Source organism: Cyrtonyx montezumae, unplaced genomic scaffold (genome assembly GCF_038088225.1).
Source record: "Cyrtonyx montezumae isolate F1298 unplaced genomic scaffold, pur_monq_1.0 scaffold_8, whole genome shotgun sequence".
Classification (NCBI taxonomy): Eukaryota; Metazoa; Chordata; class Aves; order Galliformes; family Odontophoridae; genus Cyrtonyx; species Cyrtonyx montezumae.
In genome coordinates, this window is record NW_027072089.1 from 82,072,523 (window position 1) to 82,098,289 (window position 25,767).

Consider the following 25,767-nt stretch of genomic DNA (forward strand, 5'->3'; position numbering starts at 1 on the left):
ATAATAATAATAGTTACGAGCATCAAGATTCTCCTGTATGTACCTTCAGTATTTTGCAATAAAAGCCCAAGAGCCAATACCTTGTTGTGTTTAAAAGGATTTATTTTCAATGTCAGCAGACAGAATTGATCAATGAATTCATTTGTGGTGGGAAAGCTAAATCTAAAGCACGTATAATATAAAATATCTGCCTGATAGCAGGGAGGAAATGAGAGTTGAGATAAATTGGTTAAACAAAGCCTGTGGGAAGTTCAGCTGCTAAGGCTTACATCTTGATATTTCAAATAAGATTTATGAGTTTTCAATTTCGTCTTTTTTTCCAGTAGTGCTCAGCTTGACCTTCCCTAAAACATTTATTATTACAGATACTTGTATTAAGTCAAATATTTTCCACCTCTCTGTAAATTAAACTGCTGTGGTCTTTTGGATTTTTCTCATACAGCCTCTTCAACAGTCTCCTAAGTAATTTTATTGTCCTTCAAACTTTTTCTATTTCTGGTGCTTTCCTTTCAAGATGAGGCAGCTGGCGTAGTGCACAGTCCTCACTCACAGCGCTTCAGTAGTTGGATTATTACCTGTATTTTTTTTCCTAATACAACCCCCAAAATTAATAAAAACAAGCAAAAACAACAACAACAAAAGCCACAAGTGAACCTTTGTGCAATACATGGCTGTTTTGAGAAAGTTGGAAAGATCTGTGGGTCAGTTTTTCAGTGCTGTACTCCAACAGGCTATAAATTAATTATGTGAATAGTTGAAACAGATAAGGGATTTGATGTCTTCATTTCCTTCTCTATTTCGCTGCTTTCATTTTTTATTTCTTTTAATCCCTTAGCATAATTTTAAGACAGCCTTCTAGATAAAAAGCATTTCTCTTTAATTCACAATTTAGGCTTCTAATGTACTGGTTGGGTTGCATTACTCATGCTGTCTTATAAGGAGGTGACTCCTGTGGTGTCGTGTAATAGACTGTATTTAAATCATGGATTAAGATAGGTACTTAAATTTTTTGCATACTGAGACCTATATTCTGTTAATAATTTGAAAATTGTATCTATTTTTCCACATTTCAGTCTTGTTTTTGAAGGTTTTCTAATGAGTGCAGTTGGGTTTGTCCCTACTTTTGTGCTGTGTTTGAAGTAACAGTATCCAAATCTTTTGTTTACCGTAGCATGTAAGCTAATGAAACTGCAGTCACCAAAATCTTCAAAATTACCTGCTTAGGAGTGTGAAGGCGTAAATTTCATCCAGCTGGTAATTAGTAATTAAGGTCAGATTCTGTTACTGAATTCTGTCTTGAGTTGATAATGAATACCTTTGAAGTATTTAATTTGAATAAAACTTAATTTCTGGAAGTTCTTAAAAAGAAAACAGTTTAGTACAGTTGGAAGCAATTACTAAATGGGATAAACCAGATGAGAACTAAGATATTTAAATAATTGAACCATGAACTGATCCGAGTTGGAGGTACTGTCTTTTTTTTTTTGTTTGTTTGGTTTGGTTATTTTTGGAGGAGAGGTATTACGTGCTTAAAATTCATTGAGGCCAGAAGTAAAATACCCGTCTACCTATGAAACTGGTTAACCTTGGGTCATATAATACACAGTTAAGTTGGCATGTGATTAAGAGTTGTAACTACAGAAAATGAGAAGCTGGATAAGAAGACTGCTGAAGATGTGAAATCATCAGGGCGTCCATTGTGAGAGTGTATCTTACGATTAAATTTTGCTTACTAATAAAGTAGTGTCTACTGGTTATTTCCAAGGGAAATCATGTGGTTATTTTCTGTAACTTTTCCTAAGTAGAGACCTCTAAGTATATGCTAATCTATGATCTTCTTAAGAAGCGGCAAAAATAAGAGTGTAATTTCTGCCGTGTAGACTACATTTATCAGCTTTGTTCTTCTATGTCTCTTCCTGCTTTTGCTCTTTCTCATTTTCCCACACCCATTTCAGTACAGAGCAGTGTTTGCCCTGCTGTTTCAAGAAAACACAAGAAGGAACTGAGATCCTGCTCTGGCCTTCTGCAGTGTGTGGTGGTAGGAACAAATTTGGAGAAGATACAAGTATTAGGGAGGTTATTTGGAGTCAACTAACTATTAGGGAAGCAGGATTTGGTCCTTGGCAGGTGATTGTTAATGGTTTGTTGAGAAAATCCAGTAGAATAACACCCAAACTGTAGGGCCAGAGGGCATCTACCGTGAGATCTTCCAGACCAGCTGCATGCAACAGTGGAAAGTGATGCATCTCTGTCTTTCATCACCACATGTCATCAGGAAAAATGTCAAACTGACAACTGTGGACTGTGTTTTCCTCTCACATAACGCGTTTTCACTTTCTCCAGCTGTAATGCTTCTTTTGTTTGGTTGAAACAGCATGCCCTGGCAGCCCAAGGGGCCAGCCATACCCTGGGGTGCATCAAGCCCAGCACTGCCACGGGGTGAAGTAAGGGATTGCCTGAGCCATTATTATCAATGAACAGCTCCAGGTGAGGGAGGCTTGGTGAGCCAGTTGCTTATTGGAAGGTATGAGCCTCCTTGGAGAAAATGAAGAGCACAGTGTTGTCTGTTTGTCCTCCATCTCTCACCTTTCCATTCTGCATCTGTGTGAAGTTTCCAATGTTATTTTTCTTCCAGTTGTACAATTTTTTGTCTCAGTTGCCCTTCCTCTGGTTGGAAACGTGAAATGTTTAAACAGACATTTATTTTATCAGAGCTGTTAAAAAAAAAAAAAAGAAGAATAGGTCTGTAAATAGCTAAGATGTCTTGTATTTAAACCTGAAATTAACAGATTAGGATATATACAGGAGGAAGGCCATTTAAAAGCTTAATCGTATTACACATTTGAAGCTGTTTCTTAGGTGATTAATTTTAGTGCTACCAAGGAAATGTCTGAACAGGCATATTAAAAACAAACACAAAAAGTAGTTCCAGGCCATTGTACTGGTTTTGAATTTTCATTGTTTCATTCAAGTAGTGCATTCTGATTTCTTTTCCCACTCACCATATTTTCCAGAAGTCATTGTTCCAAAACCAATAATTCTTACCATAAATGAGTTAATAAAGTTGGACGTGAGTCTTTCTACTTTGTTGTGGTGCAGGGTTTACGTGGGTAAGATCTTCTTGCTGGAGGACAAAGCTCTTGAGGACTTGCATCCCTGGCCACGCACTTCGGCATGGGGCTCATCGAGAGAGTTCCCTGCAGGCTTTGTTGTTCGCTTCCCGATGCAACTTGGAGTTGGATGTGTGGCAGCTTGCTATGGCTTTCTGCCACGCGTTCCTCACCGCCCCCTCATCTTCAAGCAGACAACGCAAAACGGAGCATGAATTCTAAATAAGAAAGGAAAAAACACATGGGGTGGTGTTCAGATTGCAGAGTGCCATCAGTTTGTAGGCGTCTGAGAAGCAGCTAGTTAATTACCTTTCCAAACTTGCAAGGAGATAATTTCAGCAATGTACTTGGGAAAGGAGAGGAGAAGTCTAAGCTTTTGTTTCAGTTCACGTTTTTCTTGGTTTGTAAGAAATCATAGTCATTTGTTGTTCCATGGGAGCATAGAGTGTGCTTTGTATGGGATGATTTTTAAAATGGTGAAGGAGGTAAATAATTCAAATAGTTCTGTGGAATTTTAGCTTTATTTTTTCAAAATAGGTCGCTATTTGAAGCAACACGTTAATAATGTACTTAAATAGCTATAATGTATATGGCTGTATTTTTTCCTTCACTAAGTAAAACCTTGTTTCTTGTAATAAGTAGTTTTTTGTATTAAAAAAAAATATAAATATATATATATACACACACACACATTCAGATTAATGAGCTCAATTTGCAGTGTCAGTGTTCCAGGATGTTTTTTCCCATGAGCTTCTTTATTGTTCAGAGGGTATCTTAGAGATCATCAAAAAAGGAATGTCAAGAAGATTCCTCAGCCTACTTCCTTTTTCTTCTTGGGGAGAGAAGGAGAGGAAGCAGGGTTTTTTTTTGTTTTTTTTCTTCAGATTGGTGGTGATTGAAATCGGGGATATAGAGGAATTTCTTTACACACGCACAGTATATAGTATATATGTATACGTGTGTGTGTGTGTATTTATATATATATATAAAACAGTGCCTTCTAAAGCCCCACAAACATATCTCCAGGTTGTGGTGAAGGACCTGTTGCTATCTGGTATGGGCACTCTGCAAGATGAGTGTACCATTTCTGCTTTCGTTGGTGATTAGTAGCTTTGTAACTTTAGAACTCGTTTGTAAAAGTTCGTGAAGGTAGTGAAATAAAAAGCTGCCCCAGTGTTTGTAATTTCAGGTCATCCTGATTTGCTGGGAGCATATTGGTGAATATATATAAAATCCAGTACTTTCTTAATTCCTTTCTCCTTTGAATCAGGCTGCACCAAACTCCTTCCTGATGCGTCTAATTTCCTCTATGCCTGCCCGTTAAATTGCCCCCTTCTTCTCAAAGTAGCAGCTTGGGAAGTGTCTGGTAGAGTTGCACAATTTAAGCCACTCTGCCCACGACTTCCCTGCTGATTTTAGTTTTCTCCAATTAATTCCCTCATCTTTCTCCTACCTGTGTTGTACTTTTCCCCTGGGAGCTGTTTTGCCCGTAGAAATGCATTACCAGAGAGCGCTGGAGGGCAGTGTGGGCTGCGCTGCTGCTCTTAACATCCTCCTTGCAGATCTGCTGGGATTCCCATGCCCAGACTTCCAAATTCCCCAGCTAGTTGTCTGTGTTCCTAAACCCAGACAGTATTCCTGAACAGGCCCCTTCGAATGGCTAATCCCATATTCATGGCTGGAGCAGTCATATAGAATCATAGGGGTTGGAGGGGACCTCAAGAGATCATCGAGTCCAACCCCCCCTGCCGAAGCAGGCTCCCTACACCAGGTCACACAGGTAGGCGTCCATGCGGGTCTTGAATATCTGCAGAGAAGGAGATTCCACAACCCCCCTGTGCAGCTGTGCCAGTGCTCATATGATAGGGTTTATTCGTGCGGTTCAGCAGGTAACATTCAGACCTGTTAAGTCCTTGGAAAAAGAAACAAGAAAAAATGAGATGCATTAGTTTGAATAATGGAAAGCTTTAAATTTGCATTTAATATATAGTTTACTAAAGAGGGATTTTTGATTTGAAGGTGAGCATAATTCTGTAGCAATGTTCAAAGTGGGTTTACTGGATGGCATAGAATTTAAAAATGAGATGCTTTTTGGAGAAGCAAGTATTGACATGTTGTGTTCCAATCAGTGTAGAGGTCAGGCAGGAAAAAAAAGGTGGAGCAGAGACAACGGAACATTCTTCTGGACAACTCAGGACTGTGTTAGATTTGACCCAGTTATAAGGCAAAGTAATGCTGGTTCTGTGGTTCTGGTAAGAGCTGATGAGCAGAATGGTCTGTGTGGCTGGGGATAAAGGGACAAAAGACAGTGGAAAGAATCCTAGAATCTTTTGAGTTGGAAGGACCCTGAAAGATCATTAAATCTAACTCACTGCAGTGAACAGGGACCACCTACATAAGGTTGCTCAGAGCCCTGTTCAGCCTGACCTTGAATGTCTCCAGGGAGGGGGCTTCCACCATATCTTGGACAGCCTGTGCCAGTACCTCACCACCATTATTGCAAAAAGCTTTTTTCTTATATCCAGTATAAATCTCCCCTCTTTTAGTTTGAAACCATTTCCCCTTGTCCTATCAGATCCTGCTCAAGAGTCTGTCCCCTCCTTTTTTACAGCCCCCCTTTAGATACCGAAAGCCTGCTTTCAGGTTTCCCCAGGACCTTATCCAGGCTGAAGACCTCCATCTATCTCAGCCTGTCCTCTTCCATCCCTTGTATCATTTTTGAGGCCCTCCTCTGGAAACATTCCAGCAGGTCCATGTCTCTCCTGTTCTGAGAACTCCACATCTGGATGCAGTTACTCCAGGTGAGGTCTCACCAGCGCAGGGTAAAGGGATAGGATCACCTCCCTTAGCCTGCTGGCCACTCTTCTCTTGACACAGCATGATTTTTAAAGAAGATGGGAGTATTGAGTGAGCTCTCCCTATGCTCACATCCCCAAAAACAAAATATATCACGGGCTGATATTTACACATTTTGCAGTTAATACTTGATCTTTAGCAGGCAAACACTGCCTGTCATTTTGCAGTTAATAAAAATGTGCATCTGTCAATTCCAGTTCTTCGGAGTGATTCAGGGCAAAGCACCAGTAGCAAGGTGACAGTGTTACTGATTTGATGGACTTAGCCACGGTACTAAAGATGAAGACGCAAAATGAAATGCAGAGGATTTCAAAATGCAATTAGGTTGCTGTGCAACCGTGTTATAAAATGACAAATGAAATTTAGTGCAGATAAATGCAAAGTGATGTCCACAGGGGAAAAAAATATATATTTCAACTTTTCATTTAAATTGAGTTGCTAGTTAACAATCAGGCATGAGATCTCTAGGTCATATATTTGTATGGAGAAGTCAACTGTATACTGAGTAGCTGTCAGAAAGCAAATAAAACATTAGCAATGTTTGTGGCAACTGTAGAGGAAAAATGTATCTGTCACAGTACGTGTTTGTGATGTGCCTTCATCTTGAATAGTGGGATTGATTCTGACATCTTTCTCCTAATTCTCTTTCCCTTCCTCACTTCCACCTACAAAGAGCATAAAATAGTACTGCAAAAGCTGGCGGTCATGCAAAAGGCTATTCAACAGCCTTGCGTAAGGAATGATGCAGTAGATACAGCTCTGTAGTCTGGAGAAGAGATGGGGCAGGAGAAGGGTGGGAGGCTCAAGGCACGGCAGGGCTGTGCAAAGGCCCTGAAGGTAAAGATGTTCTGGAGTGGGAGGTGGCGGGATGAGGCCAGCCCAGAAAGGCTGGAACTTCATGGCAGGAACCTAGCTGCAGAGCTCCTCGTTGCAGAGCGAGGGAGAATTAATATAAGAATTGTCTGTGGGACTTGCTGCCTGCAAATGCAGCTTCTGGGGCTTGCACCAGGCTTACGTTTCTACAGTCCACGACTGTTTTCCAGAGAAGTGCAATGAAGCTGTGAGGGATCTGGAATGCAAGTCTTGACCAACAGTGGTTGATGGAACTGGGATTGTTCAGTCTGGAGAAAATGAGGCACTGGGGAGGCCATATTGCTCTCTACAACCATGTGAAGGGAGGTTGTGGCAAGGTGGGAGTCAGCCTCTTCAGATACCAGCAATAGGATGAGAGGGAATGGCCTCAAGTTACGCCATGGGAAGTTTAGGTTGTATGTTGGGTAATATTTCGTTACTGTAAGAGTGATCAAGCACTGGAACAAGCTGCCCAGGGAGGTGGTGGAGTCACTGTCCCTGGAGGTGTTCAAGAAATGTTTAGGTGTTGTACTGAGGGACGTGGTTTAATGGGGAAATATCATTGCTGCGTGAATGGCTGGACTGAATGATATTGGGGTCATTTCCAACCTTAGTGGTTCTATGATTCTGTGACTTACCTCTTGTTCTTGGCAGCTGCTGGAGGCAAGATACTGGGCTGACTTCAGGCTTTAATTGTAGGGGACTTTTTTTGTAATTACTGTTTATTTTTAAGTCTCATCAAAAGCATTTTCTGGATTTTATTTTCATAGTTAGTGATGCTATTTATTTACTTAACATATATCTGTCTGATCATTATAACAACCTCAGTATCTTACATCCTACAGAATTAATCATTTCAACCATATTTATCAGTCAAGATTTTAGGATCTCAGAAAAGAGATCACTGTTTAAGTATACTAATTAAGATGTTCTCAACAGTATTGCTGGTTCTTTAGGTTCCTGAAAGCTGTGTTTATCTGCTTGTATGGTTTCTGCGTTGTAAACTCTTTGTGCTTGAGGAACTCCAGAAATAGAAGGAGAAATTAAAGAGCAGTTGGACTTGTCAGAGAACTTGAAGAAAGACTCCAACCTGTTGTCTAAGGTGATGAAACACAGGCTCTTGATGTTGCTCTGCTTGCAGAACCAGTTCTGGTAGTTGCTGGATTTGGTGAGTGTTCCTGCAGCAGCCTTGAAGTCAAGTACAAGTACCAGAAAGATTAATGGAAGTTGTTCCATGTTTGGCTGGAGAGTGACTGGTTTGGCTCTTTGGCACAGAATCTGTGTTCAAGACAGTATAGAAATTAAAGAAATCTTTTGGACTCAATGTCCATATTTTTATCTATGTTTTTGATGAATGTTTTGTTTTGTTTTGTTTTTTGAAACGATTGCAGGGGTTTCACTGGCACTTAATTTCTGTGTCGATCCTCCTTAAGAAAACAAATGAAAAACACATTTTTTTTTCCAATTTTGGGGCATAAGATCAAAAGAAAGCTAACAGACGGGTGTAGAGGAAGGAGGGGGAACCGTGGGGCAGCACAGGAGGTATACAGGTGCTCCTGGCAGCAGCAGTGAGAAGCCAGTGAGCTGAGGGCAACTTTAATATTTTAACTTGATACTGGGGTAAGTATAGAAAAAAAAACAAAAAACATAAAGCCGAAATTAAGCCTGGAGTAGTGAATGTCTTAGAGCCTCTTAAATAATTATTAAGCAAATTGCAGTGATAGCAATCACCCTGTCCTTGGTGGATAGGTAGAACTTGGCTGACAATGTTCTAAATATCAATGTAGCAATGTTGTAATTACTTTACTAGATGGTTGATTAGAAGCTATGCAAATGTAAATGCAATCAGTACCTGTGTTCCTGCTTTGTTTGAAACAATGTGTAAATGAATTATCTCTTGTGTCAGGCTCACGACTCTGACTCTCTCGGGAGCAAAAACGGGAGCAGGGACTGGCCTTCAGAAGCATAGCTGCTTCAGGGGATGAAGAGATGCGCATGGAAAGATGCCAAGCAGGAGCTCATTCTGAGGAGGAGCCTCACCTGAATGTTAGTTCTTGTGCTAGATGGTTACCCAGCCTCTGCCCATAGGTGCCTCACTGCACTGTATTTCACCTGGTTGGATGCATCTAAAAATCTTTCACGGCAACACTCGTGTGCTCAGCTTTTCATAAGTCTAAATGTTACATGATACAAAACAAACAATAGTCATATCCAGAACAGCTGAGGGTTCCACAGTCATAAGTTGATGATAGAGACTGAGCTTTGGTTCATATGCAAAGTGCATATGTAATTTATGCACATACGCCGTGTCAGTCTCATCAGGAGTCATTGCTGTGCTTAAGTAATATGTATGTGATGGCAAGGATAGAGCTCTTAGATACATAATTTATGTACAACCTCTGCATTGAGTGTTTTATTGTATACGCAGTATAACCATACATAGCTGATACTAATCTAATCTCTAGAGTACAAATTGCGTTTTCAAATATGCAAGCAAGCTTTTTTTTTTTTTGTTAACATGAAAAATAATAAGGAGATTTTTATATTCTATTTTTAAGGGAGTTACGTAAAGTATCTGTCATCGGTTTTTCATTTTTAGATGCAAATAATTATATACGGTAGGGAGTATGATGAGCGTTCGAAGTTGACATTAGAATGAAAATGCATGAAATTTTCCTGAAAAGCTGATCAAATAGGTCATCAGTCAAGGTTATGATGACTGCAAGAACATGTTTTAAAGAAAGATAACTGTTCCTGCATCTTCATGCTAGTTGCTAAGAGTGTAAAATTCACATTTTCTAATTTTTAGATATTTTGATTTCCCTTATCTTACAGCTGCATGAGGAACCTTCAAACCTATTGCTGTCTGATAAACTGAGATTTAATCTGTTTCACCTTGTGTTTATGGTAGGGCTGGGATCAGCCCTGCTATCAGCTGTCAGACTCAGGCCAGTGTCTGGTAACCTACTGAGCCCTGGGCTTTGATTCTCCAAGCCCCCAAGCTGGAAAGGAGAAACCAAAGCATGTACCAGAAGATGTCAGGTTCCCACACTGTAAAATCAAAGGGAAGTCTTAGAGACTGCTTTTGCTTCATCTGATCTTTTCCTTTTAATTGTGAACGTTCCTCATTAAATGGGGGAAGTGAAGTGTTGGGGTCGGAAGAATGGATTTAATTAGAAGCAGATTTAAATTTGAATGTCATATAGGCTTTGAGAAATGTCTTTTTGCTGCTGTTTGCCAACTTTGCAGGATTTAATTTTGCAGCTGAAAGGCAACGGTGGGAATTGAGGGCCATCAAAGGAGTCCTTGGCACAGCTAGTTTAGAGTTCTGCCAGGTCTGCCACCTTTACTTGCTCAGGGATGAGCTCATCCTGCACCAGCACTGCTGCTGCCACCTCTCCTTCTCACCCCCCATGAAGGACAGGCTTCTTTGTCATTGGCAGACATCTCTGAGTTAAAGGAAAACCAGAGAGCTTCTATTTTCTCCATCCTTATTCTCAGTCCTTCATCCTTCTGGCATTGCCTTCTGCTGTGTTCACTTCAGTACACTTTCTTTGTTCTTTTTGTTTTCCTTATTTTTCAGTTAGCTGCAGGGAAGTCTTAGGATATTTCTCAGTTAACAGTCATCAGTTAGGATTCGTCTACTTAATGTTTGGACTAAATGATTCCTGCAATGCTGAGGAAATGCTCATGGGTATCCCCTGCATCCTGCTGTGGCCTGCTGGAGTGGGATGAAGTCATCACCCAGGGCAGCAGTCCAAGCTCAATCCAAGCATCGACTCCTACATCCCTGGGTGAGCCTTATGGACACAAATTCCTGAAGCACAAGGGTTTCCTTCAGGGGAGGTGGGGAGCTGCTCCACATGAGTGTGGAGCTGGGTTGTGGTCACTCCCTGGAACATCTGAGCTCTTCTCAGCTCAATTATGCAAGGTTCATGTGGAGCTGGGTATTTTATTTTACTGTAATTTTACTTTTAACCGGTAATATTCTTTACGCTTTCAGAGGCAGTTATCATACAGTCAAATACAGAGCACTGACATAGTGGTTTTAGACTGATGGGTTTTGAAAGTCAGAAGATAGAGATTTCTGCACAGCATCTCAACCTCATGTCACTGAGTTCTCAAGCTGTGTCTTCCCCTGCTAAAAAACACAGAAATCCCATTTAACATTCTGATTTCAGTGATAACTTCCCATTGCACGTAGCATGATTTGCGTTAATGCACTTTAACTGGAGAATGTTTGGTCTTTGCAGTTTTCCTCACTCCTAGTGATCCAACAGAGAAAAACTAAATTTATATCTTCCACTGTGTCCACTGCAAATTGAAAAACAGGCAAAATGTTTTTAGAAATTAAGTTTCAAATGTCATCTGATGGAGAAAGGTAAGAGAGAGTGTGTTTTCTTCAGAAACCTGCACGAAACACTTGTCATCTGAAGTTGTTTTGCTGGAGGTATTTTTAGGATGACTCAGGCGTAAGGTCTGAGAGTTCTTCTTGCCTTTAACTGAAGGGAAAAAAAAATGCTGACATTTTCCTTCCAGCTGTTTTGGTTAAATAGTTGAATATAGAAACCTAACCTTTCAGGCAAAAAAGGAACCTTTGATTTTTTATTTTTAAGCCGTTTTACGGATTTGCACCATATTAAGTGCTAATTCTCCAGTTATCCATAGAGAAATAGGTTCTGTGTGAATGTTGATGAATGTTTACCACCTCCTACTTCCCTTGTAAAATGTCCTGGTGGCTTAAAAATGGGATTGTTTCCTTTGTTTGTTTGTTTAAAAACAACAATCCCAAAGCCATAATCAAACCCAGAAATGAAAGATTGCATGTGCTGCATCTTAAATTGTTGACAGAAGTTACTGGTTTTGTATTCTGCAAACCTCACACTTTTCAGTATTTTTGCTTTACTTGCTGAAATTCCTAGACCTTTATTTATTAAGCCTTTGTTTATTTTTCTTCACTGACCACGATACCTTTAAAGTTTTTCATTTGTGAAATGAAAATTATAATATGTGTAGTCACATTTCTTTTTGTAGGTGTTGATGTCTTCAAAAAATCTCAAGAGTTTTTTTTTAACTCTGTTCTGTTTATGATGTATTTAAGTCCATGTGGTTGTGTCCTTGGTGAATATCGGGAATAGATAACATAAAACTGATGAAAATTTACGTTAATTTTTGCTTTTAATTTATATCCATCACAGCCCTAACATCTCAAACTCACTCTATTGGTGTCTTCTTAAGGATCCTCCACAGCAGGAGGCTTGGGAAACGGCAGCCATCTTTTCCTGCATGCATGTCTCCTTTCTTGCGTTCCTTGAAAGCACCATTACGTTATATATTTAAAACCCCAAGGAATTCCCTGTTTTTTCTATGCAGGAGACATTGGCTGGGAGAGTTGTGTTGTACAATGGCATGAAAGGTTTTAAAACTTGAGTAAGAAAAGCCATCATTTTGCTGCAAATGCTTGAACAGAAGTACGAGTCTTGTTTGGATGGAGCGTGATGGTGGTGGCACTGTGAAGGTCCTGAGCAAATTGCACTCATAGCTTAGGCAACTGGTCTGCAACATAGCACTGTCAGTGCAGAGTACTTGAACTGTCTTGCTGCAGGGGAATGGGCTGAATGCAGCCAGGACAATGAACAGCTGGAGTGGGTGGGGGTGTTCGTGCAGTGCTGCAGCTCATGGGTGCTTGCAGCTACAGCCAGGCTTAATTGGGAATTTCTCACAGGCAGTACAGGCTTTTTGTTTCTCCTCTTTGTACCCACGTAGTGTCATTGTATTTAATGTATTAGCTACAGTTTACTATTTTGTGGTATGCACCTGCCTCTGATAAGTTAAGAACTGACTCCGTGATTGTTACGTGTTGTGGCATCTTTGGTCTCTTCACATCATGAATGCACGATGATTTTCATTATCATTCCTCTCTAGTGAGCCCTTGATGAGAAGTGTCCTCTGCCTTAAATAAGAGTTTGTATGTCACACACTCATCGTTTGCTTTAGTTGTACACCACTCCAGCAGAACATCTACTGGCAGTGCTAGAATGTGTCTTACAAGACCCCACAGACCACTGAGGCACAGTTCATAGACTCACAGAATGGTTTGAGTTGGAAAAGGCCTTAGAGATCACCCAGTGTCGGCACTGGTAAGAAGGGGCAGCCATCTAATAAGAGTCATGTCGAGGATGTAGTGCCCAGTGAAGTTGTTAGCAGGTACACTCGTGTTGATTCCCATACCACACAGAGATACTTTCACAGGTATGAAAACGTCTATGCAATAGATGTCACTCATTGAGGAGATGCAGGAAGTATAGGAGACTTTTTGGCTATATACCAAGCATGTGGTTACCTAGTTATTGTTTCTGTTATCAGTGGTTCTTTGTTTGGAATTAATCTGGTAGAGAAGCAGTCTGCAGTTTCTGATACAAACTCTTTCTCTTTTTTCATCATTTTTGAAATAAGAGATAATTCAGTTTGGGAGATCAAAGTACTTTATCTTTTTGGCAATCTAATGGAGCATGCTTCCAAAATATGTAAATAATATTGTCTCCATAAAATAGAAAGATTATGAATTCAAACACATGGATTTATAGTACCATTTGTGTGAGGTATGCTGATAATACTTTTAATAATGAAATTGCATTTGTCTTTGTAGCTTCGTATAATTTTTTGTGACCAATTTTTTTACATCTTCTCAAGAGCTAGATGCTCCCTAATGCATTAGATATGTTTCTAAACAAGAGGAGGGGAGATGAGTTTGATAACGAGTCTGCATGTTTTGCTCTCTTGCTGCTTTTTTGGTAAATCTCATAGCTCCATTTACAGAGTTAATTCTTCAGTGTTTATTTTTCCTGTGTGTTTATGCAGTTTGCAAGGTATGGTGCAACTTTGTAAGTAGCTTATTCAATCACCTTTCTATAAAGAAGTAATCTGTGGGAAATCTGTATAAGATTGTTAAATGCCTTTTTTTGTGGGATGCAGCATGGAAGTGTGTATGGAGCAAAGGTGTAAGATTGAATTCCTCCCAGATACAAAAATAGCACCCATTGGCATTCATCACTGCTTGGTGAATGTTTATGGAGACCAATGGACGTGAGCACAGTGAGGCAGTGGGTGGTGTGTTTCAGCAGTGGTGACAGTGGGTTATCTCTGCTGGTTCAGATTCTTAGGAGCATGTTATGCAGCACTTGTTCATCACTGCTGAAAATGCACAGCTCTTGCTGCTGTCATGAAAAATATTGTTTTGTAGCTGAGAATTTGTTCTATCAAATAGTATTAATTTGCTCTTTGTTGTAGTTCCAATGGAAATACATAGGAGGCACTAGTTTTGGAGCAACCTGCCTAAAACAATATAATTATAGGTGCATGCAGTATTTCACCTATAGTGTAATCCGGGAAGCTCTTAAATATCCAGTCTTCATTAGTTAAAGTGTGTCTGTGTTAACCAGGTTGGTAATGAGCTAGTAGTGGGTTGTTTTCTTTTTGACTTGCTTGTGTTTGTGTTCAGTGTCCAGTATAGAGGTTTAGAAGAAGCTATATATAAGAGAAGCTTTGTGTTAAATATGTATATACATTTTGCTAACCCTGGAAGGAGGAAGTTTGGCTTTTAAAATTGTGGTGGTAGTCTTTCTTATCAGCAGCTCACCTCGTGCTTAGCTCTGGGAGTCTGCCCTGTAGCTGTATGCATGGGTCGGTTTGTAGCATTCTCTTCATACAGGAGAGAAGTTATGGAGTTTCAAGGAGGAAAAGAACCCGGAGCTAGATTTAGAAGGAAGGAACATAGAACTGAAGTGTTCTGAAGAGAACTCAGTCTTAAAAGCTCTGAGAAGGGTTTGATTTAGTTACATTTTTTTAGTTCTGCTTACAATACAATGGGAAAACAATCTGGGGCTTTAACTGAAAACAAGTGGCTCCAACTTCCTTTAGTGGTTCAGCTCATAAATACTCGAGCTAAGTCATTTAAAACTACTGATTTCAAGTCTGTCAGAGAAAGGACCATAACCTTGCATTACACAGGAATGGTGAGTAGATGGACAGATGAAATGACAGTCTCTCCACTGGTGAAGAAAGAGTGAGGGCCTTGCAGAGCCATCCTCCTCCTCTTCCGTATGGCAGCCAAGAAGCCCAGTGTTTGCTGAAGTGGAGCAGTGCTGTCAAGGAGGTTTAGGATGATTTCAGATCTTTTCTCTTCTTTCCATTTGATTTAATAACAACTGCAGCCCCCCAGAAAATATCTCACAGGGATTTGGGGAGATATGAGTGCTACGTGAAAGCCACATTCCAGGCTCAGGCCCTGGTCAGTCAGACTGTAGTGACAGTGTTCCTTGTCCTTATCAGCGTGACCTCTTTTTTCCTGATACCTCTCAGAGGACTGTGTGCTACCAAAAAGAAATGGCTCTTAAATTTTTGTTCATTCCAGCTGCTCCTTTCTTTGCTTCTTCCTCTGCACAATTAAGCACTGGCACACACAGAATGAAACTGCTCCTCCCAGCAAGATCTGCTGTGTGACAACAGCAGAAACACAATTCCTTCTCCTACGCTGATGAGTTTGGGGGCAGCAGGCGTTTTGCTAAGAACAGTGAACATAAAGGCTCGAGGCTGCTTTTCACTCCTGCTGTGTGTGCATGAACGATGGGTAGTTTCACAGAGGAATGAGTGCAGGGCTGCTGCTCATCCCCCCCCCACTCCCATGTGGCCACTTCATGTATCAAATCCCATTTGCTGTTTATATCACCATGCTTAATGCTGCATTGTCTTGTTCTAACAGCATTTTTCAAAATCGTATTAAAATACTCCATGCACATATTAAAATACTCTGTAATGCATGATAATACCTATTCCGAAGAGTCCCCTGACTGCATAAATTCTTACAGATGGTGTGAAACTACAGAGGGATTAGCTGTTGACTGCAGATCTGATGCTATTGCTTTTCTCTCTGCAGTTCCGTGTAATTTAACATGTCAATAGCCTTGCTGGTAAAACATGATGAAATTTTATATGGCAGTATTACTCATAATGTACTGCGTATTTACGTGTGAATGGTGTTATTCCTAAATATAAACAGCTAGGTTGAGACAGACTTCAGTAAATGACTTCCTCAAAACTTGCTTCTTTTCTAATATATTTTAATAATTACTTCTCTTTCTTGCAGACAAAATTGAAGAAGCACAAAAACAACTTAATGGAAAAGAAGACCAACAAAGAGGTAATAAACAAAATCAAAACAAAATAGAAAAAGCACATTGTGATTCTACAGGCTGATGCAAAGGTTTCCTGCATCAGTGAAAAGACTCCACTGGGCTGTGGGCGTTGGATGAAGCCCAGGGTATGTGTACTGCAGATCAGGTGCTGTGATCTGTAACACTCCAATTTTTCTGAAACACAAAAGCTTTGTTTTAACCACTTGAGTAGCTGCATTGACCTTGCTAAAGCTGAAGCTATGGCACTAGAAACTGCAGTTTATTGACTAAAGCCCTGTACTAACAGTTTGGTTCAAAATATGATTTACCTAATCGTTAATAACCATATTTGGTTTATGACAAGCAATATGTGATGATTTCTAACAGATGCTGAAAGGAGATTGATCCTCGCAGGCTATTTTAAGAAACAGTCGACCTGTGACAGATTATATCTGTGTGTTAGGGCTTAGAAAGCTGGTGAAAGGTCATTGTATTTCAAGGCTGGCTGACTGCAGGAGTACCTGTTAGGTTTTATGTGATAAAGCTCATCTGTGTGCCCACCAAGGAGTGTAGAGAGACAGCATGGTATGAGGACAGGTGAGAACCCCAATGAATGACTTGGAGAAAGTAGACTCTGTCCGGTACCCTCCCAGGGTCATCCCAGTAGAGCCTCAGGCCCAGTGTCCAGATGTGAAACCCTTCACTGTGAGCTACAGGGAGTAGCTCTCTTTGTCACCTTCTGGAGTAAGGGTGTGGTGCTTTAAAGTGGGACACATGTGAAGGGTGTAGGGAACAACTTGGGCTCAAATCTGTATGTCTGGCCTGGTGTGTGTATGAATGTGATGTATATACGTGTGCTCTTTGTGTTCGTGCCTAGTGGGAATCCATTTTCAGCTTCACTGGTAATTAGACCTGGTGTCATGGAGCATCAACCTCACCTTTCTAAGTTTGGTGGGTCCAGCATGCTGTACTTTGCTCTGTCAGTACCACATTTCCCTGGTTTGTCTTGTTCTGGGTAGATACTCATTGCGCTCTTGTTAGTGACCTGTCCTTCTGACCTGACACATCTGTGAACAGTGTTGTAAATTATTGATACTCACTCCTGGACTCAAAGCATATTACCTTTTGGAGCAATGAATGTGAAAACTTGCTGAACATTATGGAACAAAAGGAATACGCTGCTGGATCTCATCAGGGTCTGTCTGACCCATCATTCTGCCTCCAGCATAGGCAATAGGACGTACAGGTTGAGGACAACACCTCAGCTTGGCCAGTTTCTGCAGTCTGTTCCCCTTAGGCTGTTCTTGGGATGTCTGCCTCATCCCTTTTAGTATCAGGGCATTTATGAACTTGTTACCATGAATTCTTTTCTTTCAATGCTGTTTGCCTTCAGCGTTCTCTGGCAGCAAATTGCAGAAGTTCACTACCAATCGCATTAAAAAAAGTACATTATATTATCTTTTTTTCTCCCTATTTCCTACTAGTTTTAACAGGTGTCCCTTTGTTCAAGCATTGTCTGATTTGTTAAAAAAACATTCAGCATTCACCTTAGCAGCTGTTTTTCTGATTTCATAAACCCTTTCCATATCCCATTCAGCTTTCTTCTCTCCACACTCATGTTTGAGTAAATTTCTTAAAGAAAGATTTGATACAGGTTGTCTTGAATGGGTACTAAAACTATGATGTTGCTTTATGCCTTTGTGAAAGGTGAAGGAGAAGAAAACTACGTGGCTAGGGGTAAAAGCAGCCTTAGTGTATCATAGGTAAAGAGGCATTTTTATCCAAACATAAAAGCTCAGGGTGTAAAGTATTACTGTCTGCTCTTGTTGATGTTGGTCTTAAAGAAATAATATTTCTCTGGATTTTTATTTTATTTTATTTATTCATTTATTTATTTATTTATTTATTTATTGTGATAGAGTTGTTCAAGCTGAAGGTTAACTAACTGCGTTTTCAGGATTTTCTTCTCATCTCTGCCCCAATGCAGTATTTGTGATCCCACACAAAGGAAGAAACTTTCTCCACTGGGCTCTGAAAGGGATTGGGTTGTAAAGATTTGCATGATGATAGCACGTGCCTTTCAGGGGCTCAAGGGGCAGAAAGATTTTGGCTTAATTTTTGTCTCCTAATCTAAATTTGTATGACTAGCTGTTGAAAAAATATATATATGTTTTTATTTAAACAAGTAAACAAAACTGTGAACGTGCTCAGATAAGGTATTTTAATCACAGTCCAGTGTATACAGATTCACCTTTAGTGTGGTTATGTATTTTTATTGCAAACTGAATACTGCCCTGTCAGTACTGTAGCTGTTAAGGGGCATAGCATGTTTGTAGGGAGGAATTCTTCATAAGTTTAATCATGCTGGGTTTTCTGCTGACTGGTATTGTGCACTGATCAGTCATAACTTTATATGTGTGTGGAATTTAAGACGAATTTAGTTGTCTACAAAAAGATATGTGTTTAATGCATCTCATTCTGCCATTAGTTGTAATAATCCAATTAAGTGCAAATTGAAATAGAGCTCCTGAAATAAACACAAAGGCAGTAAAGAAAGAGAGAGAGTGTTAAAGTTAGCAGAATTCCATTAATTAGTATGAATTTGTAACTGGAAGATATACTTTTTTTTTTTTTTTTTTGAGTAATAGTCCACAAATACATTCAGTTTACAGATAAATGGCCTGCAAGTTGAGACCAGAAATGTATTCTTTAGGGACCAATTCCACCTTCCTTTCCTGCTCATCAATTGTGTAAGGAGGATAATTCTTTCATCATTACATTGCCCAGTTGCCAGTGTGAATTTTTAGTAGAAGCTCTGCATCTTTTTAATTGTGATTGTTGTCGATGTGACAAAGAAAGTCTTGTTTCCCGTGAGTCCTCCGTGTGGTGTCCATTAAAACTTGGAAGGGAGCTTGAGCAACCAAAAATTTCTCCTTATGAAGGCAGTGAAAGCTTTCTCTGATGTGGCCCCCAGTTGGGTATCATGGTCTGGAAAGCAGTTAGCTGAATCTGCTTTGGCTTTGATCTACTGCTGGCCTCCTCCTAAGAAATCCATCCCAAGAAAGTCTCTCTGTCTTCTCCCTTCCAGAATGGTAAAGTCAAGTCCTCTCAGATCCTTGTGGTTGCCACAGAGGCTTCTGTTTTGGTCATCCTCTGAACCAGTTCAGCCACTGAAGGTCATTATGAAGCTCTGTAAGCATTTGTTTTCTTCTTTATCCATTGCAGCAGTTCTCTGCTTATCACAACAGTCTGCATCCTAGGGACATCAGTTCCATGAGTGCTGTCATAGGATTTTAATTTAGGGCTAGTGGTACTAACCTAGTGCACCAGTGATGATAAGACTGCTGAATCTCTCTGCTTCTGAAACTTTTCAGAGAACTAAAGTTGGTGACAAACTACAGCAACACCAAGATTTGCCATGAAGAAGGGTTGCAGATCCTGTATGGAGACTCAGTACTCTGGAACTCAACAGTGTTGGTGTGACTTAGCATATACTGCAATATCCACTAATTCTGCAAGCTCTCTGCCTCTTAGGAGTACTATTCTGGACTAAGCTGTTATTTTGGATAGCTATTTCTTGCTATGTTGCTGAAAAAAGTATCAATGATAAATGGCTAGATCACAGGGAACGTGCATTTCCTTGTTGTGCTTCTCTGTTGTGGTGATGGCTGTATCTTCTGTATATCTATCTGTATAAGGGCAGAGGTGATAACAGGATGATCTGGGGATGTGTGTGTGTTCTTCAGCTTTGTTGCAATTTAGTCTTGCAGGCTGTCGTGGTTGGTTGTAAGGTGTAAATTCATCCCTTTAAATAAGCTGTTGTTCTTGTTTGCCTTTCTACTCATGTTTTTCACTTTCTCCTGAGATGGGTAGACTTCAAATACCTGTTTCTTCAGTTTGCTAACTCTCACAGCAAGCTGTGTGCAATGTAACAAATCCATCCTGGACTTCCAGTCCCTCTAATGGCACTCAGACATTTGCTAGACTTGTCTCCTCATCTGTTCCCAGGACTGGCGGGTATGTCTCTATCTAGCTTCAAGGAAAAGTCAGTTTTCAACCTGTTTTACCAGCAGTCAGGCACATTTCTATATTTTTGCACTTGATCACTTTCAGATTTCTCAGAGAGCTTCTCCAGTGTTTTTTTTTTTATTTCTGCTGGAGATGCTCCACAGTGTAATTGGAACACAGTGCTGTATGTTCTCATGTATCCTCCCTTTCAGATACTTAGCTGGTCTCACTGCTTGGTCTGTGAAGGTAGATTTCTGACTTGCCCTCACCACAATCAGAAGTCCAGACTGTTGTGACAGATCTGTCTTGATGATAGTGTTCCCTTCCAGAGTCACCACAACTTATTCCTTAAGGTTGTATTGGAATTTCACACAAATCAGTTCTCTGGGGCCTCATGCTTCAGTGTTAGTAGCCTCTCTTCACTTGCATCCTTATACATAGAAACACTGTATAATTTTGTTCAGTGCTTGTTTCAATAGCAGCAGGCTCTTACCTGTATTTGCTGAGAAACTACCGAGGTATAGCCATCCAGGTCCATGGTTTGGACTCCAGCAAAGTCCAAGCAATTTATGTGGTGGTATTAGAAAAAAGTGAACAAACAAACAAAAAAACCCTACTAGCTTCTGTCTTGAAGGTACCTGAAGCCTCCGTCCACTCTTGTAATAGGTGCCAGTCAGTCACAAGCCTTAGCAGGCTGACTTGGCATTTGGTCTAGTGGTTCTTTAGTCAACAGTAGCTTACAGGACTATGAAATTCACCATTTAGTGGCTTCTGACCACACTTAGCAGTGTGAAACCACTTATTGTGCAAATGTGTGTTTGAACTACCATGGAAGGAAAGGATAAAGAAAGAAAGATTACTTACCAGCAGCAAACATTCTCTGAGATGCACAATCTACTTGCACATATGTTCCCCTCCCACACTTACAGCCCCTTCAAAGTAGCATATTGGCATGGAGGAGAGGCAACTGAAATCAAATGCCCTTTACCTTGTTTGCCCATCTGCTATTTTTTTTAACTAGAATGTTGTTGTTTTTTTTTTTCTAGTAAATTGAACTGTGCTGAGATTTAGGGGAGGAAGTTTGGCATTGTAAATGGAAGAAGGAGCCGTTAGTTCATAAATGTAGGTTCTGCTGCAGATGGACTGTAGTCATATTTTTGTATGTTCTGAGTCCTTCAAAACCCTGTCTCATCATCCTTCTTGTTAAATGCATGTCTTATTGACAAAATTATAAGGGGAGTTTCAAATGCAATATTAAAAAAGCATACCAGTGTTCTCTCTAGTTAATCAAAATGCTGTATACATCATAAGATTGAGTGCCCTTTTTATGTAGCCATGTCCCAGCTTACAGTTGACTCTTATCGGCCTACCATCTGGCCTCAGAGGAGCAGCCAGGTCTCTTCCCTCCTCTCCCATCCCCGCAGGCACTCCTTATCCCTCTTCCTGCCACTGCCACACTCCCTGCCAAAAAGCAGGTGGGAGCACTGCATGCTAGTGATGTACCCTGCCTCACAGTTTATCAGCTGTGGTCAAGACTGTAGTCTTTCATCAAAATATTTAGGGGAAATGGGAAATTGAATAAAAAGGGGGCAGGTAAAAAGAAATGAAAAAGTCTGGAAATGGGGCAGTAAATTTGAATTGCCATCTTAGAGAGGTCTTGTCCTCCACAGATGTGTTCCAGCATTGTTCATGTAGGTTTGCAAGCATGTGAGATTTCTGATTGTTTTTTGGGTATTTTTTTACTTCTTTTGTACTAACATACTATCATTAGCCCCATATACTTTCTTTCCATTTTGTATTTGTATGAAACTTAGCCTTACGTTTTGAACAAGAAATATAACTGAGATGCAAAGTTATATTTGATTCTTTTCATCTTTCTGTCCTTATCTTCAACAACCATATGGGCTAGAAATGTAGTTACTCTAAATAGAAGTACATAATCTTCAGAAGCTGCAGGTTACAGCACTGTCCTGTTTGTTACTTAATGCTGGTGAGAGGATTAGCTCGCCTTTTTATTTTTCTATTGACATACACTGGAGCTACCTATCTACCTATCTTTTACTTTCCAAATGGAATGCTATTTCACACAATTCAGTTGTGCATTTACTTGACATCTGATTTCATAGTGTTTATATCTCCATTAAAATATGTCGATATGTGTGTCTGAGAGGTAATTTATTTAAATTGTTCTGTGTTCGTTGAACTGTAAAGCTTTAAATCAAGACTGAATTATCTTCCTCAAATATTTACAGCAGCTCAAACGACAGTGATTGGCTTAATGGAGGAACTCTTGATGCCTGTAACTCGTGTCATACAAAATCTCACGTTTTCATGAAGTCTTACCTATTCCTAAAATTTCTGTTGTTTCCACATTAAAGGAATATTGTATTCTGCTAACAATAACAAAGACCCCTACAATTCTGTGATTCTGTGATTCTGCAATGGCTTCAAAGGTTCTTTCAGGCACATTCAGCATGTGGTTTTGTGCCCAGGAAGGACAGTGAGAAAACTGCTGGCTTCTGTGTGAGCAGAATTTGTCTCTGATATCATTTATCCCCATTTCTCTCTGTGTTCAATACTTGAATACATTTTAATGTCCCCATAGTGCCTGTGCAGGAAAATGGATAAAAATGGAGATGTCTACATGTTCTTTACACTGAGAAACCTTGTGAGAATATGAGCTTAACCCACTCAGTTTTCTGGCTCCTGTAATCCTCCTGGGTTCTGAGTCAATTTCTGTATCTGTTATTTCTCTTTCTTTGTTTTGTTAGTACTTTTAGTTTAGACTACTAGCAACTGAAGTCTACACAGTTAAATCCACTGCTGGTGCTAGGCGCAGCAAGAACTGGTATTGTTTTGACAGACAGACAAACAGACTTACAGTTTTAAAAAGAACATTTCATCCTTTGGAGCTATTTGGAGTTAAAACGTTAATGTGACATTAAAGTAATAGTATTTTGACTCTTCTTGACAAATGTAGCACATCTTTTGAATGACAGCTCAGCAAGAGAGATTCCAGCCTGCAAGTACCATTTTCAAAGGGGCCTTGTAGAAATTATCATCCAAAAACAATCATTGAAATAGATCCTTCTTAATTGTAAATGGAAAGTGGCTATTCCAAAGTAGGTACAGTATGTTGTTAATAGCTGTGTTCACTGACAGTTACCATCCTTAGGTTGACCCAGCTGTAGTGAATAGAAGGATCTCTTAAAACGTCTGAGGTTAGAACGGGCTTGTTTTTGAGGTGGGAGGATACTGAGCTAACAAACCAGTTAATTCAAGTGGCATATCTGTGTGTGTGTTGTAAATGCACTAGGGTTGCTAGTTTTAGCTGATGTGAACTGGGAGCAAGCCAGCTGTGGAAATGCAAAATTTTTTGCTTGTAAGCTTTCTTGTAGTCTTTCTAGCATATGAATAATGACTGTTTTTGGTACTTCCCAGATAATCCTTCAGTTCAGGGAGTTGTTTATTTCCTTTGGTCTTCTTCTAAAAGAAAAATACAATATACAAATGAATAGTGAATTAAATATGGTATATCCCTGTCTGCTAACAGTATACTGTAGGCTGATGTGATGGAGTCTTTCATAGGTATCTCCTAGAAGTGTGTGTATATGTTCATATTCTCTTTTTACCCTCTCACATTTGTGGAAAAGGACATGCAAGGATGGGGAAAGAGCTTTGAGCCATTCAATGGCCTTGACCTTGAAGACCTCCAATGCAAACACCCTGGAGGAGCTCATCCTTCCATCCTGTGGCACAAAAGAATGATTTTCCATGGTTGGGACATTCCTGGCTTCTGGGTTTCCAGCAAATCAACTAATCCTGTTTTTGTCAAGTGCACAACATCATTTAGTTCTCAAAGAAGGATCTGTTATGTAAGGTTTTCTCTTTTCTTTCTCTTTTTAGATAGTACTGTTGTCTGAGCTCTTTGCTGCTCTTTATTGCTCTTTATTTGCTATAGGCAATATGGAAATTTCTTAATCTGATCCCTGTTTTCCAAATGGAAGATGATGTTAAAGAAATGCAAAGAACATGACTAAGAAGATTTTTCTGTTTGAATATCATTATGGGCAAAGACGGAGTAGTTAACATCTTGTTCCTTTCATTTCTGTTTTTTCCCTTCTGACTCGTGTTTGGGGAGTTTATGTTCAGTATCTCATCTGACCAGCTAGTGGTGGCTTCTTGCTGATAACCCATACGTTGGTCATCATTTCACGAGCCTTAACGTGCTAGGGTAGATGTTGCTTTGATGATTTATTAGCCAAACCTACCTTATCAGTAATAACTGATAATCCTTAAATTGCTAATATAATTTATCTGTAAAGCTGTTCATAACATTGAATTAAGTTCTAGGAAGATTTCGGAATGTCCCTCAGGAACTTCTGCTTTGCCCCAACATATACCTATCCTACAGGCGTTTCTTATAACGCACTTTCTCCAACTACTTATATTTAAACATCTTCATTATTCTGTGAATAACTGTGAAACTGGCTTCTGCTTAGACTTTGCCTTAGAGCCCATTCATTTGCCTGTGGGGAGGTAGCCTGTCTTTTTATGTCTTCAAGTTGTCCAACAAAAAACTTCTCGGATTGGGATTGCAGGTAACATTAACGGTCACAACATTGTCTCTCTACCTGCTTGCAGTTGATATGCTTTACCATAACAGCATTCAAGTGGTGATTAGTTTTCATAGTTCACCGTTAATTAAGGCTTCTGTTTAAGAAACTTTGTCTGTCAAATGGCTGAAATACAGAGCAGTACATAAACTCCATAAGGCTACAAAACATGACAAGTATTTTTAAATTCTTCAGCGTGTTTAAATGAAAATTCTAGTGCATGTCCTTCTTGAATATTCATGTGTTGATGATTTATGTGCATAGCTACGCATTAACCATTGGTTGTATGGTAGGTGATTGCTGTTGCTGTGTTACTTTTTGTCTGTATTTCAAAGAAGTACTGGAGTCCTATGAAATTTTACAGTGATTGTCTGCTTTTTTGTTGTTGTTGTTGTTGTTTGTTTGTTTGTTTTAATTTATTTATTTATTTTTAACACGTACAGTGTGGGGAAATCTTGACTGGTGTCAAACATCATGTTTAATTTAATATGCTTCATTAGGAAAAAAACCAACGTGCTTTCACTTTGGTGACTGATCAGTGAGTAGCTGATATGTTATATTTCTTTCCTGTTCCAGTATGGATGTTGGCTTTTCTCAGCTGAAGCCCTTGTGTTGCCTCAGTGATCAGATGTTTACTGCTATTTGTTCTTGATGGTTTTCCTCACAGGAGAGGTGCTCCTGTCCCTTCATCTCCTTGGTGGCCCTCCACTGGACTCATTCCAGTATTACAGAATCATTAAGCTTGAAATAGACCACTAAGATCATCTAATCCATTTGCCAGTCCATCACCACCATGCCCACTAAACCATGTCCTTCACTGCCATATCCACACATTTCTTGAACACCTCCAGGGATGGCGACTTCACCACCTCCCTGGACAGCCAATTCAAATGCATTACTGATCTTTCTGAGAAGAACTTTTTCCTAATATCTAACATATTATATGCTGGTTGTTAACTTTCTTCACTCAAGCCAAGAAGTTAATTGCATAAAAGTTTTGAAGATGACCTCGATCTTGTTAGTGTACAGTCCTTACACCCCTGACATCTCCCTCTATCAGGGCTTATTTGACACAAGTAGCCACAGGACTTGAAAAGATGCTGTTGTACAGTCAGTCCTGGATTGCAACATGTCATTATCTCTCTACTTATC

The 25,767-nt window shown here is 39.8% G+C and overlaps 1 protein-coding gene across 6 annotated transcripts in view; it reads left to right on the plus strand.

Annotated features, from left to right (window-relative positions):
* HIVEP1 (HIVEP zinc finger 1) overlaps positions 1-25,767 on the plus strand; it is a 118,973-nt gene that overhangs the window by 49,968 nt on the left and 43,238 nt on the right. For all 6 annotated transcript variants that reach the window (XR_010623149.1, XR_010623148.1, XR_010623150.1 and 3 more), the window contains one exon: positions 15,964-16,017. Coding sequence is in view for 3 of the 6 variants with exons in the window: in XM_065752297.1 (XP_065608369.1) it covers positions 15,964-16,017 (54 nt within the window). In the remaining 3 variants the exon portion in view is untranslated. The remainder of the gene's footprint in view (positions 1-15,963; positions 16,018-25,767) is intronic.